At 44.5% G+C, this 15,040-nt stretch overlaps 1 protein-coding gene across 3 annotated transcripts; it reads left to right on the top strand.

The window, feature by feature from the left end:
- Positions 1-341: 341 nt before the first annotated feature.
- Positions 342-1,875, top strand: LOC133927097 (36.4 kDa proline-rich protein-like). Of its 3 annotated transcripts, none has more exons than XM_062373390.1 (2): positions 342-1,426; positions 1,525-1,875. In XM_062373390.1, exon 1 carries the CDS (start codon positions 457-459, stop codon positions 1,387-1,389), a length of 933 nt encoding a protein of 310 aa, XP_062229374.1. In that variant the 5' UTR covers positions 342-456; the 3' UTR covers positions 1,390-1,426; positions 1,525-1,875. The 3 variants fall into 3 exon arrangements, with proteins under 3 accessions (XP_062229374.1, XP_062229373.1, XP_062229375.1); XM_062373389.1 differs by having other exon boundaries at positions 342-1,422; XM_062373391.1 differs by having other exon boundaries at positions 342-1,418.
- Positions 1,876-15,040: the final 13,165 nt, after the last annotated feature.

The following is a 15,040-nucleotide window of genomic DNA, read 5'->3' on the forward strand; positions in this document are numbered from 1 at the left end:
GGGCTCGAATATAGCTGTTTTTTTACACCATTATGAGTATATAATGTGGGCGTTGCTTTTCTCCATATGTCGCACGTACCCTGAAATCTCTCGTTCACCTAAAATGTAGAAAAACTCTAAAATGTAGAAAAGCGTGATATAATATACATTCGTGCATTGTACCTATCAAATCGCAAACATTTTGCAAAAAATTGCACACTCATGTTTTCACTTGGGTCCGCCACTCACCCTCTGTAAATAAAGTTACCTCCAAATCGCACACCACATGAATAACTTGACTCGCCAGTCGATCACTCTCACACTTGTGCGCATCCGGAACACTAGCTAGACTGCTAGATACCCTAGATGTTCACAGGCCTCCCTTGCAAGCTCACTCTTCTATAAAACTGCATTACTCCGAAGCCCTAGAGCGCACACTTCTACACTCTAGTAATACTACCACACTCAGCAGCAGCCATGGAGGCGAGCAGCAAGAGGCTCCGGCCCTTTCTCCTCACGCTTCTGCTGCTGCTCTCCACCGCCGTGACGCCCATCCTCTCTTGCGACTGCGACAAGCCCAAAGCGCCGAAGCCGTCGCACCCGCCCAAGAGCAAGCCCTCCTACCCGTCGCCCAAGCCCAAGAACCCCAAGCCGCCCAAGAACCACAAGCCGCCCAAGGGCCCCACCTACCCGTCTCCGGTGAACCACCCGCCCAAGAGCCCCTCCTACCCGCCGGTCGTCGGCCGGCCCAAGGGCCCCGTCACGCACCCGCCAGTCGTCGGACGACCACCGGTGACTCGCCCGCCCGTCGTCGGACGACCACCGGTGACTCGCCCGCCCGTCGTCGGACGACCACCGGTGACGCGCCCGCCCTTCGTCGGCCCACCTGTCACGCGTCCGCCGGTGACATACCCGCCGATCCCCACCCCTCCGGTCGTGGGCCCCCCGGTCACCTACCCGCCGATCACTGGCCCTCCGACGACGCCTCCGGGCACCGGCCCACCGGTCACGTACCCTCCCATCACCGGCCCGCCGTCCACGATGCCTCCTGTCACCGGTCCACCCGTCACGTACCCGCCCGGCGGCGGTGGAGGCAGCACGACGCCTTGCCCACCGCCACCACCGCCTGTGACCCCGACGCCGTCGTCGCCGACATGCCCGGTGGACTCGCTGAAGATCGGTGCGTGCGTGGACCTGCTGGGCGGGCTGGTGCACATCGGCCTCGGCGACCCGGTTGTGAACAAGTGCTGCCCGCTGCTGGAGGGGCTCGTGGAGCTGGAGGCGGCCGTGTGCCTCTGCACCACCATCAAGCTCAAGCTCCTCAACATCAACATCTACCTGCCCATCGCGCTCCAGCTCCTCCTCACCTGCGGCAAGGCGCCGCCGCCCGGCTACACCTGCACCGTCTGATCAACCCTCCCATCCATGCATGCATGCATGTATGTACGTACGTATACACCTAGCTACCTGCACAACCATCTGCATGCGAGTAATTAACATGCATGTTTATCTTAGCTCTGACTCTGTTTCTTTGCTGAAATGCAGGGCTCTTTGGAGTGCGGCGTTGCTTTGGTAGTTTGAAGAGAGATCGACATGAGAGGATGCCGTCTGCTTCCTACCAGCTAGGCCCTAGGCTCCAGTGGAGGGACAGGCCGATCAGCTAAAGACGAATGGATTGATCTCTCCGTGTCTGTTTAACTTTGTTGTAGTTTTTAACTTGTTTAGTTGTTAATTTTGAGTTTGGTCTCTGCTTGATTTGTGGTTTGGTTAAGTTTGATGCGAGAGGGGTGAAGATCAATTGTTTGTATCATCATGAACTCATGATGAAGAGCAAGGACGAGCGAGACTCGTGTTGCATATCTTCAATAATCTGCAGATCGACTACTTGTTTTTGTCTGTGCATGGTTGTGCTCAATGGCGGATCCATGAAATAGAGAGGCTCTCCCTCTTCTTCCTTCTCTTCTCTTTTTCTCTTTTTCTCTCTCATCTCTCCTCTTCTTCTTTCTCTTCCATGTCTAAGAATTGAAGGGGAACTTAGGGAGCTCTCAAGTAGGCCGGGGGTAAGGGACCCCTGGATCAGGCGCTGGTTGTTCTTTCGAAACCAATTAGCCTTCTCAAGTGAAGCTGAGATCATGCATGCATGAGTACCACAATGAATGGTGTATGTCATGGTGACAATAAAAGTATGAGGTGTCGGTGACTGATTTGGTGCAGGTGCTGTCGTATATACGAATCTGAATATCTGACTTATATGTACTTGGAATATTGCTCAAAACGTACGTATGCTTGGTTTAATTTTGATGTCAGTGCATGAGACACTACACATACAGAGAATAGTACTAGTTGCCGGGCCCTTGGCTCGAAGTCTCACATGCATGACGAAGTGACGTATCGACGACTGCGGATCTATCTAGTCTCACGTACGTCCGCGAAACCCTAGAGAATATATATAGTTTGACGACTGCATGCAGCCGACAGCCACACCATGATAGGTGCAAAAGTGATGGGCGAGCATGTGCCGTTTGGCGCTATGCCACCCGTGATGAGCGAGCGAGAACGTACGTCAGTACGTGTTAGCTGACGCGTTCTCAATTTGCTATTTTGTTTGGCACCCTTCCTAATCTTGTGATGTCTAAAACCGTGCGAGATTTCAGATGACCCATCGTCTGATGTCTAAATTCGTATGATCAGACGACGTTCAAATTCCGTCGGCGAGGAGAGGTTCGGGTTTGGAGCTTCCATCAGCTAGGATTTGTGCTCTGTGGTATTTGAGGGAGGTTGGCGGGTGACATGGTAGTTCTATGGAGGAGGCAGGCACAAGGATAGAGTGGTGATGCAATAGGCTAATGGTGGACGAGAGAAGGTAGGCTGACGGTTGTCACCGGCCAACCTAACCATCCTGAAGCTGCAGACTTGAAAGGGGAAGAAGAGGGCGCCAAGATGCAGAAAGAGCAAGGAAGGCCGGTGCGCAGAAGGAAACCAAACTCCAAGGTCCATGGGCCAGAATGGGTAAACTAGGGCATTGGCCCATGTAATAGATTTCGGATTTATCTTTTAGAGTGACTGAATAGGTGGGTGTTAAAAAGGGGAGGAGTTCTGTTCTTGAGAGACAAGAAAGAAGATACGGATGAACCAATAGACGGCGAGTTCGAGCGCGGCAAGTTGCCGGCTGCTCTGGATCTATCTCTTCTCTTTGATTTGCTTGATCTATTCGCTGGTTGGCCCTATTATGTTCTTGGTCGCTAACATTTGGTAATCAGAGCTACGATCCTGACGCATCACCACAGGACAAGGCTTCAAAGCAAGATGAAGACCGACGAGCATTACTCGGAGTTGATCACCATGTTGAAGGATCAACATGCACAGAATCAACAGTCATTCTCAGAAATAAGAGCGGCAATGTAGGAGTTGAAGGTCACCAAGGGGGACTTCGAGCAATGGAAGCCACTGGTTGAGACCAATCTGGTGGATCTGCAGAAGAGCGTCGCCGATCTTCGTGTGCAAGTGGAGCAGCTCCATTCAGTGCCTGGATCTGACAGAAAGGATGCGGTCGAGACTTCATTCGTTCGGGCATCTGAAGTGGAGGCGATGAACTCAACTGGAGCGCCGGCCACCGCTCACCTGGGGGCTCCCTCTTCCGAGGCGGCGTTCGGGCCGATAGGCCACCGCTCTGCGCTACATCACCGGGGGTATGGTTTTGGGGTGCACGCCACCCTGACACCACCTCCGGTCACAGGTGCGATGCAGCCCTCTGCGTATACTTCCATTCCGTATAAGATTGGAGGTTCGCCTGTTCAGAGTTCATTAGGCATAAATTCTAGTTTGATGGCTGCTCTCCCTCAACTAAATTTTCCTCAATTTGATGGTTCAAATCCAAAAATGTGGATAAAAAGATGTGAGACATTCTTTGAAGTGTATGAAATACCTCAAAATTGTTGGGTAAAGGTATCCACTCTGCACATGGTGGGTTCTGCTGCCTTCTGGTTGCAATCTTTGGATAACAGTGGAATACCAACCAATTGGTCAGAATTTTGTTTAGTGTTATGTCATAGATTTGAGAGGGATCAAGGAAATCAGTTGATTAGACAATTTTTTCACATCCATCAAACTAGTACAGTGGCAGAATATATAGAAAGGTTTGATGAATTAGTTCACCAAATTTTAGCTCATGACTCCACCATCAATAGATCAGTCATTACCAATAGATTTATAGATGGTCTGAGAAGTGATATAAAGGCTGTTGTGTTGATTCATAGGCCCATAGACCTAGATACTGCTAGTTCTTTGGCTATCTTGCAGGAAGAGGTACTTCAGGAGTCACCTAGAAGAGAAATTAAGAAGGTGGAGAGTGTCAATTTCTTGAGGAATTCAGTGAAATCTAGGGGGTTCTGTTTCTGTAAATCAGTGGAAGGCTCCTCCTGGTTATTCTAATCATGAAGAGAAGAAATCAAATCCTGGTAATTCAGGTCAGAAAACTGGTAGTAATGAAGACAAATTGGCCTCCCTCAGAGCTTATAGGAGGTCAAAAGGATTGTGTTTCAAGTGTGGAGAAAAGTGGGGAATGAGCCATAAATGTGCAAATGCAGTACCCTTGAATGTAGTGGAAGAACTATGGCAGTTGATCTCTGATCCCTTGGACGAAACTGAGTGTCAGCAAACAAATGTGGAAATTGAATCTGAAGAAGACTTAATGGCCTTATCACAATCAGCTTGGAAGGGCACTGAAGGAGTCAAGACTGTAAGGATGCAGGGTTATATAGCACATTGTGAAGTAATTATGCTTGTAGACTCTGGAAGTTCTCACTGTTTCATAAGTGAGCAGTTAGCTGCAAACCTGTCAGGTTGGCAGGAACTGCAGAGACCTATGAAGGTCAAGGTGGCTGATGGAAACATCTTAATATGCACTCATGAGTTGAGAAATCAGGAGTGGGGAATTCAGGGACACACATTCTCTAACAATTTCAAGATCCTTCCTCTGAATGGTTATGACATCATTTTAGGGATGGATTGGTTAGAAGACAATAGTCCAATGCAAGTACATTGGGTGGAAAAATGGATGTCCTTCAACCACAAACAATCTGTTGTCAAACTACAAGGTATAAGGTCTCAAGTCACCATGGGCTCTCCTCTCACTGAAAGTCAAGTGAAAGCCATTCAAAAAGTTGATGGGCTGATTTGTATATTACAGTTAAAGGCAGTAGACCACAGCAAAAGTGAGCACTCTAAGTTACCGGCAGAAATAGAGGAACTACTCAAGGCATATGCTTCACTGTTTGACAAGCCAAAACAATTACCACCAAGAAGGTTCAGTGATCATATTATTCCTTTGCTGCCAGGATCTCAGCCTTTCAAGATCAGACCATATCGATATAACCCTGCACAAAAGGATGAAATAGAGAAACAAATAGCTGAATTGTTGAAGAAGGTATGATTCAATTCAGTTCCAGCCCTTTTTCATCACCTGTACTATTGGTTAAGAAGAAAACGGGTGATTGGAGGTTATGTGTGGATTTTAGAAGGTTGAATGCTATGACAATTAAAAACAAATATCCCCTGCCTGTGATTGACGAACTCATGGATGAATTACAAGGAGCTTGTTGGTTCGCATCCCTTGACCTCAGGGCTGGATATCATCAAATCAGAATGGCAAAAGGGGAAGAGTTCAAAACTGCTTTTCAGACTCACCATGGACACTATGAGTACAAGGTAATGCCATATGGGTTAACTGGAGCACCAGCTACTTTCCAAGGAGTTATGAACACTGTGTTTGCCAATTTACTTAGAAAGTGTGTTGTTGTCTTTATTGATGACATACTTATCTATAGTAAAAGCTGGAAGGAACATATTCTGCATCTGAAGCAAGTCTTTGACACTCTAGCAAAACAGCAGCTGAAGGTCAAGCTATCTAAGTGTTCTTTTGCTCAAAACAAATTGGCCTACTTGGGACATGTTATTAGTGCAGAAGGTGTATCAACAGACCTAGCAAAAATAGAGATTGTTGAGAAGTGGCCCACTCCAACAAGTGTTAAGGAGGTAAGAAGTTTTCTGGGGATGGCTGGATATTATAGGAAATTTGTGAGGAACTTTGGACTGATTAGCAAGCCCTTAACCAACCTATTGAAGAAGGGTGAAATATTCTTATGGACTCAAACTACAGAAGATTCATTTCAGGCCCTCAAACAAGCTCTGATCAGTGCTCCTGTGTTGGCAATGCCTAATTTTCAAAAACAATTCACAATTGAGACAGATGCTTCTGACAAAGGAATAGGAGCCGTTTTACAACAAGATGGACATCCAATTGCTTTTGTAAGCAAGGCATTAGGACCCAAAACTCAAGGTCTATCCACATATGAAAAGGAATATCTGGCAATAATAATGGCCATAGATCACTGGAGGTCCTATTTGCAACAAGCTGAATTTCTTATCAAAACAGATCAGAGAAGTTTGGTACATTTGACAGATCAAAGACTTTCTACTCCTTGGCAGCACAAGGCCCTTACCAAATTGTTAGGCTTACAATACAAGATATCTTACAAGAAGGGTTCAGAGAATAGAGTAGCTGATGCTCTGTCCCGAGTTTCACATATTCATATAAATGAACTGGCTAGCATCTCAATAGCTCAACCTGCATGGCTAGAAGAGCTAGTGGCTGCTTACCAGAACAATGAAGAAACATGCAAATTAATGGCTGAATTAGCTATCAAGGAAACTGTTGGCCACTTTACCTTAAAGGATGGTATTATCAGGTATAAGAATAGAATATGGGTGTCATTTGATGTTAACATTCAAACCAAGATCATGCAGGCTCTACACTCCAGTGCCATTGGTGGTCACTCTGGTTTTGAAGTGCCTTACAAAAGAATTAAGAAATTGTTTGCTTGGCCCAAATTGAAGAAGGCAGTCAAAGAGTTTGTAGCTCAGTGCACTATTTGCCAACAAGCAAAATCAGAGAGAGTAGCCTACCCAGGACTATTAGCTCCATTACCAATACCAGAAGGTGCTTGGCAAGTGGTGACACTTGATTTCATTGAAGGACTACCAACCTCTTCAAGGTTCAATTGCATTTTGGTGGTTGTTGACAAATTCTCAAGGTATTCACATTTTATACCTCTTGCACACCCATTTACAGCTTTTCAAGTGGCAATGGCTTTTCTAAATAACATCTTCAAGTTGCATGGGCTACCTAAGGCCATGGTGTCTGATAGAGATAAAATTTTCACAAGTGCATTGTGGCAAGAGTTGTTTAAGCTGGTTGGCACAGATCTTAAAATGAGTACCTCTTATCATCCTCAAACGGATGGACAAACGGAACGAGTAAATCAATGCCTGGAAACTTATCTCAGATGCTTTACCAACGCTTGTCCTAACAAATGGGCTCAATGGTTACCTCTCTCTGAATTTTGGTATAACACTGCATCTCATTCAGTTCTTGGGAAGTCTCCTTTTGAAGTTCTGTATGGCCATGAGCCGAGGCACTTGGGAATAGATAGAGTGGAGTCCTATCAAATTCCAGATTTGCAAGAATGGTTCAAGGAGAGAGAGATGATGACTAAATTGCTGCATCAGCATTTGCAAAGAGCTCAGTTGCGCATGAAACAACAAGCTGATAAAAAGAGGACAGAAAGGCATTTTGAAGTTGGAGATAAAGTATACCTGAAGTTACAACCTTATGTTCAAACCTCAATAGCAGCTAGAGCAAATCACAAACTTGCATTCAGGTATTTTGGTCCTTTTGCCATACTGCAGAAAATTGGAGTTGTAGCATATAAGTTACAGTTACCCAATTCATCTACTATACACCCGGTGTTTCATGTATCACAATTGAAGAAGGCTATACTTCCTCCTAACCGGGTCAGTTCAGAATTGCCCGAGACACCAGCCCTTTTGCAGGTTCCTGAGAAGATATTGGACCGACGTTTGCATAGGCATCAGCAAGGGGCAGTGCCTCAGGTGTTGATCAAATGGTCTTCCTGGCCAACTGATCTAGCTACATGGGAGAATGAAGATGCACTGCGCCAACGCTTCCCGAAGGCACCGGCTTGGGGACAAGCCAAAACTCAAGGAGAAGGGATTGTCACCGGCCAACCTGACCATCCTGAAGCTGCAGACTTGAAAGGGGAAGAAGAGGGCGCCAAGATGCAGAAAGAGCAAGGAAGGCCGGTGCGCAGAAGGAGACCAAACTCCAAGGTCCATGGGCCAGAATGGGTAAACTAGGGCATTGGCCCATGTAATAGATTTCGGATTTATCTTTTAGAGTGACTGAATGGGTGGGTGTTAAAAAGGGGAGGAGTTCTGTTCTTGAGAGACAAGAAAGAAGATACGAATGAACCAATAGACGGCGAGTTCGAGCGCGGCAAGTTGCCGGTTGCTCTGGACCTATCTCTTCTCTTTGATTTGCTTGATCTATTCGCTGGTTGGCCCTATTATGTTCTTGGTCGCTAACAATGGTGTGGGTGTAGCAAAAATGATACTATTAGGTTATAATTATGATTTTGATGATTAATGATAATATAGTTAATGAGACTAATATATTTATAAAAATATATATTAGTCGGGACAAAGTTTGGTTAAATTGGAAAAATCTCAGAAGATTTATTTTCAATGGATGGTACGATGTACTGAAGGCTATAATCATCGGAGTATTCTCAATAGAGGAGAAAGAAGGCACCAGATAGTCTGGTATTAAGACTCATGTACTCACCGGAGTGTTTCTGCTCAGAAGGCAAAATAGAACAACCCACCGGATGATCCTGTAATCAGTGGAAGATATTCACTGGAGCAATTCTTGCAGAGAGGGTTGCAAGTGCTGAAGAGAGATGATCAGTTGAACAGATGGTACTGTGTTTGGCTTGTGCACACCGGATGATCTCACCGGAGCATTCCTACCAGAGAGGATGCAGTTGTTGAAGAAGAAGGATGAAGTTATCAGATAGTCTGGTGATCACAGAGATAGTTGCACAGGAGCATTTTCAGGGAAAAAAAAAGGTTTAACTCACCGGATGGTCCGGCGTGAATAGAATGAACATCGGATGAAAGCACTGGAGCATTTACACAGAGAGGCTGCAAAGGCGCAGTTTGACTCAGGATAACTCACCGAATGGTTCGGTGATGAAGAGATGCACACCGGAGACTTCACCGAAGTAATTTACACAGAGAAGATGCGAAGGCTCGGATGACTCAAGATAACTCATCGGAAGGTTCGATGATGGATTTGAGTATACTCTGGAGAATCCGGTGTTCAGAAGAAGTTTGAGTGGAGTTCCAACAGCTAGTATCCACTGATGTACACACCAGATGGTCTAGTGCTTGTACTACTGTTGTCATCGGATCATTCGGTGTTCACAAGAAAGTTGAACCGTTGGAGCAACGGCTAGTCCACAAGTTTGAGGCTATAAATACCCCTCCATTCAGTCATTTGAAGGTATAGCATGCTGCTGGAGTCCAGAGAATTTTATATACACTTGAGAAGACATCCAAACCACTAAAGTGCTTATAGTGTTCATTTAAGGTAATTTAGCACATCATTAAAGAGTGATTAGTGCTATTAGGCTTAGAGAGAAGTGTTGCTAGGTGCTGCAACCTAGAGAGTGGATCAAGGAATGATCCAACCGTGTACTGAGAGGTACGCCGGTGCCTTAGAGTCTTTGTGACTCACCGATAACTTGTTGACCCTCTGACTTGGTGTGGAGCAGCGGCAAGACACATGTACGAGGATGCAGAGGCCTTTGCTTTGGTGGCTCAAGCTCTGAATTGATCACGGCGGTAAGGGATCGAAAGAGAGGCTTATGGTGAGACATTGCCTTGGTGGTTTGGTAGCTTAATAGCCGTGACAGGGTGTCGACCAGGAGCATATTCTTGGTGGAGCTCCAATGTAGACTAGTGGTGACATTCATGCCATCGATAAAAAAAAAATTCTTATACCAAGTTTGTTCTTATTTACGTTTCTGCATTTACTTACTTGCAAATACCTTTTAAATAGGTTGCAAGCGCTTTGTTCAGTAGAGTAGACACACTACATAAACATAGTACATTTAGATAGAAAATGATATAGATTTATCTTGTGTTGTGTTTAGAGCTAAATAGGCTCTAAGTATCATAATTTATCCTCCTCATAGGACGTCACCGATCATCACAGCGAGAGAGTAAGAGCACTGGAGGTTGGAGAAATTATTGGCTTGGCTGTAGATTGAAGAAATGTTATGAGCCGTTGGATACCATTCAGTGTTTGGTAGCTGTCCCCGGAGAAAAGAGGAGAAAATAGGCGGTTAAAAATTAGCAACTCTTTTTATTTGGTCCATGTCACCATCAGTCCATCACTGTGTGTAGCCTGTGTAACCCTTCCTATGGGACCCGAATCCTCTGCCTTAATTGCGATTAATGCAGAGAATCACTGTGCAAACAGTGCAATGAGTCAACAGCTACAGTAGCATATATTAATTAATCGATACATACTGTAGCAACAATGATGTGGTATACTATTGCAGCGTAATTTACTGTTCATATGTTGCTGTAGCAATAGATCTGGACTCTCCTTTTTATCGGACGGTGCACGTTCACTTAATGTAAAAGGTTGTAGCCTCTCTGTATTGACTTCTCTAATACAGAGGATCTTAGTCCCTTCCTGTGCATCCGTCTTGTACTCACAACACAGCTAGAAAGCTTTTTCGTGCCACACCACACGACGTGAATCTGAACCAGATGGCATGGGACATTGAGTAAACTAAATTATAACCCAACGAATATAGTTTACAGTTGTCCTGATGTTTTCGTGCGTTGCTAGGTGATGTGTTGAGGTGACCTTTCCATCGGTACGTGTTTGTATGTTCTTTGTGGTGTTTCCGCGTTGTCGGGGTCGGTGTATCCTCTTCTACTTGATATGATTTTTTTTTTAGAAAAATAAAGATAGTTCATAGTTTGTTGTTGTTTGATATATATAAGTGGTTGGAATATCAATTCACTTGCATGATGCGACACACCTTGCTGGTACGATGTTCCTGCATGTCAAGAAAAAAAGAAGGGTATTTTCGCTGCAGGGCTACAGAGTTTAGGGAGGACTGTGTCAGTGTCAGTCATCACATAATCATAGAGCCTTTTCACCTCACGAGATAAACAGTGAGTGGCTCTGTTTACACACCATGTGACTGTTCTTGTCCATAGAATATAGATCATGGAGTATGTCACAACGAATGCATGCATACCCTATAGATTGTACAGCAGTGAAGAGGTGCACACCGCTCACAGCCACAGAGATGACACTCCTGGCACAGGTCACCCCAATAATGGAATATGGTTATCTCGCCAAGTGGCGTCTTCCATTCATCAGGTACAGAGTACAGTGGTACACACAAAAGAGAACAACGGAAATCATTTCTCAAGGTTCCAAGGGATTTCATTCAATGAGCACAGGCGAGCAGCTATCGAGCGCAAACATGCAGTCGACGTATAAACACCAAGATCTGATTGCAAATACCTATGAGAGTAACGGATTGATTCCTGGTTATCTTTCTTCTGATTTACTTGAGGTTTCACTTTATTCCTAGATGATCTTCTCGTAATCTGATCTGATTTATTGCCTGCACTACTTGAAGGGTTGTCCAAACCTTGCTCACCATGGCTATTGGTGCCAGCTTTGTTTGGTTCCGCAATCTCTATACCGATATTGTTGCTACATTCAGTGCCTGGTTTCTCATTATCACCGTCTCCGAAACACTGATATTTTCAAATGCACACACCGTCTCTGAAACACTGATATTTTCAAATGCACACGTATCCGTATCGGATATCATATTTGATATCGATACACATTAGATACTTAGCAGATACGTATTGGTTGAGTATCCAAATAAAAATAAATATTAAAAATTTGAATACTCCTTAGATACTTGTGGGATATATTTAGGATACGACCCAGCCTAGTCCGGTCCAATCCCATCTCCCAACCTAATGATGTTACATCTCCCATCTCGCGATCTCTCGCTCTGCTCATTCTTTCTCTCTGCCACCCACAAACATAGAACAACCGAACACAGCACACCGCCACCACCCTCGGCAAAATATTGCGCCTCTGAGCCAAATCCGCCTAAGTCGAGCTGCGAGAAGAGAGTAGAGAGGTCCTCCCATCCATCTCCTCTATTTCCCACGCGAGCCCCATCCCCTACTGGCCGAATTTGGATGCACCGGCCTTCTTCCCCAACTCCGACCACCTCAGCCTTGCCATTGATCTGCCACTTGAAGCTCTCCCCAGCCAACCCAGTGCTCGGTGAGCTCCCCCGTACCCTCGTAAATCTTTTGCGCACGCTCTTTTTGTTTTGGCTCATCGCTGGCGCGCTTGTCTACATGAGCCACCTGCCGCCGCCGCTCTTGCGCTCATCGTCGACCGTGCTCTACCAAGCTCTTTGACCAAAAGCTGTGCCATTGAGTTTGTTAGCACACGTAGGTGCTCTAGGTATCCTTGGCTGACCCTCTTGCGCCGCCGTTCATTGCCGGTGAGCTAGGACCGAGTCGTCGCCATGCTACCACCATCATCCGTCGTCGCTAACCGCTCTCCAACCATCGTCGTCGCCCATATATGCCTCAGAAGGAACCACATGCTTGAGCTGATGCCGCCGCTGCTCTTCCCAATCCACACCGTTGAGCCACTCACTGCCGGCGAGGCCAGGCCAAGCAGTCGGTCGGCTGTGTGCCATGGCCTTAGGCCATGTTGACCCCAGTCAACCAGCCAGGCCTGCGGTCAGTCTTTGTGGCTAGTGTCCCTTAGGTGAAAAAGGAATTTAGGCATTTAAATATTCAGTAAAATCATAAAATGCAAAATAGAATATTGGTTCAACTATTAAATCGTTTGAAACTTGTAAAATGCATAGAAAAATGAATATAGCTCCAAAAATTGTTAAACCAATTTTGTTAGTTTAGTTTATTCATGATCTACATGTTAAAAATATTAAGAACCATGAAATATGTGTGGAGATTTCTTTGATTTATAAAACATGTTTACACTTCATCAATTCATAATTAATTATTGGTAACTCCAAAATTGATGAAATCAATTTTGTTAATCTTATTATATTATGCCCTATTCATTAAAAATACTCATAATCATGTTAAACATAGTTAATTTCTAATTTGAATTGAGCTTGGTTTAAGCTTAATTAAATCCATAAATTGTTAAATTAAGGAAATCATTAATGCTTAAAGCTCATATCATGATACATTGCATCTCCACTTTGGTCATACATTGTGGAGCATCTTTAATTGCATGTCATCATAATCATTGTGATGCATTATCATCTTTATTTAGAAACTGACGCTTCAGAGTGTCATGTGGTTGAAACCACAAACGAACAAGCAGAGTTTTGTGAGTGTCGCGCAGGAAACGTCAAGCAGGCATCGAGCAAGCATCTATCATATCTCTCCTATAATTTGATGAATTATTTGTCAATTTACTAGGTCTCGCTATATATCATATATGCATGTTTTAGCGAGTCGATGTCGGAAATCGGGTAGATCATATTCATTGCATAGTACCTACCTTGACCAAGTTGTTAATCTTAATCCTTGTAGCTTGGGTATAACGTATCGTGATTCAACTTAAAAGTGATACGAGAATTGCTTAGTCTTTGCATATGTCATCAGTAGAAGTCAAGCGATGGATGTCACTGTTGTTCGCGAGCTACAGAACTTTCAACTACTGTTATAAAGGAATGATAAGCTAGGATGATGAGTTAGAAAAAATTGAGACGAAATGTGAGCAAGTGTCAGGGGTAGTTCTAGAGAGAAGACCCGGGTGTCATAGATCACTTGTATCGTTTAAGCATCGTTTGTGGTGTTTTTTGGCTTAAGCACTTTCTATACTTACCATATATCGATCTAATGGTAAGATAATCCGATTATCATACTCGTGCTAATGCTTGTCTTGCATCCCTATGACACATAAGAGAAAAACAATGAGGAGAAACAAGATGGCAGGAAGTCGGAGGTGTCCGAGACTCACTCGTGGTAACCCCAGTGCTATAGGGACAAGTGCAAGTGGGTAGTTTCGTGTATGAGAAAGGTTGTCTCGGAGGGCCAAGAGGATGGACTCGAGTCGTGTGGGTAAAGATGTACCCCTGCATGGTGTAAGAACAATTTGAATTGCTGTGCTCTCGGTTATGTGCATGCTTATGTCCAATGGGCAACATCGTAGAGTTTCGTTCAGTTTAGGAAATGGAAGTATGTGGGCTTTTGGGAGAAGTGTGTGCTGGTACTAAATTGAGTTAGGCAAGTTTACTTTATTGAAGATTATGTTTATTATCAATTTATGTTAGCAGTTCATGTCATTACATTAGTTAAAGTGCCTTTCCGCTAAGTCAATTTAACTTTGTGGCTATTCCTTGCTATTCACTCAATGCATTATCCTAAGAGTCGGGATAGTACATATCCATATTATGTAAGTCTTGCGAGTATCTTTGTACTCAGGGTGCTACCCTTAAGTTGATGCAGGTAGCGACGAGCTGGTTTATGGGTACTTTTATCTTGTTGATGCTGGAGATGGCCAGAGTAGAGATTGAATGTATGAGCTAGTCCCGGTGGTACCTTATGGTCAACGGTGCCACTGGTCTTTTGTTTTATTAATATCTTTCCGTTGCGTTTGAAAACTCTGATCTAGGTATAAACTAGAACTTGGAACAAGGTCTACAATAAAAGTTAAAACTTTTGTACTCTATTCATATCTGGTGATGAAACTATGTTGTAAACGGTATATGCTATGATCTTAAACTTTGTTGAGCATATATTGGGATTGCCTTTATTACTTACATTTTAATTGACTTAATTGTTGATTAAGCCAAGTGTAATTTGGTCGGGTCTGACATCACCATTCACACCCGCTTGTTCCAAATTAGCAGCTAGCATTTTCCGAGACTAGATCCCAGAGAGTTTTTGTAGTTGCGGCACATAGGCGGTAGTCTGAGTAAAGAGAGTAGAAATCAGAAGCTAGATACATTTAGGGGTTGTGTAGCTCCAGAGGTCCATTTCACTCGGAGATCTCATCACCATTTCGATTTTGAGGTGGAAATTGTTGAAAGAA

This window comes from Phragmites australis, chromosome 8, assembly GCF_958298935.1.
Source record: "Phragmites australis chromosome 8, lpPhrAust1.1, whole genome shotgun sequence".
Lineage (NCBI taxonomy): Eukaryota > Viridiplantae > Streptophyta > Magnoliopsida > Poales > Poaceae > Phragmites > Phragmites australis.

Bases quoted from the DNA above. Each gene is read 5' to 3' on its own strand.
- LOC133927097 (XM_062373390.1), top strand. From the start codon at position 457: ATGGAGGCGAGCAGCAAGAGGCTCCGGCCCTTTCTCCTCACGCTTCTG.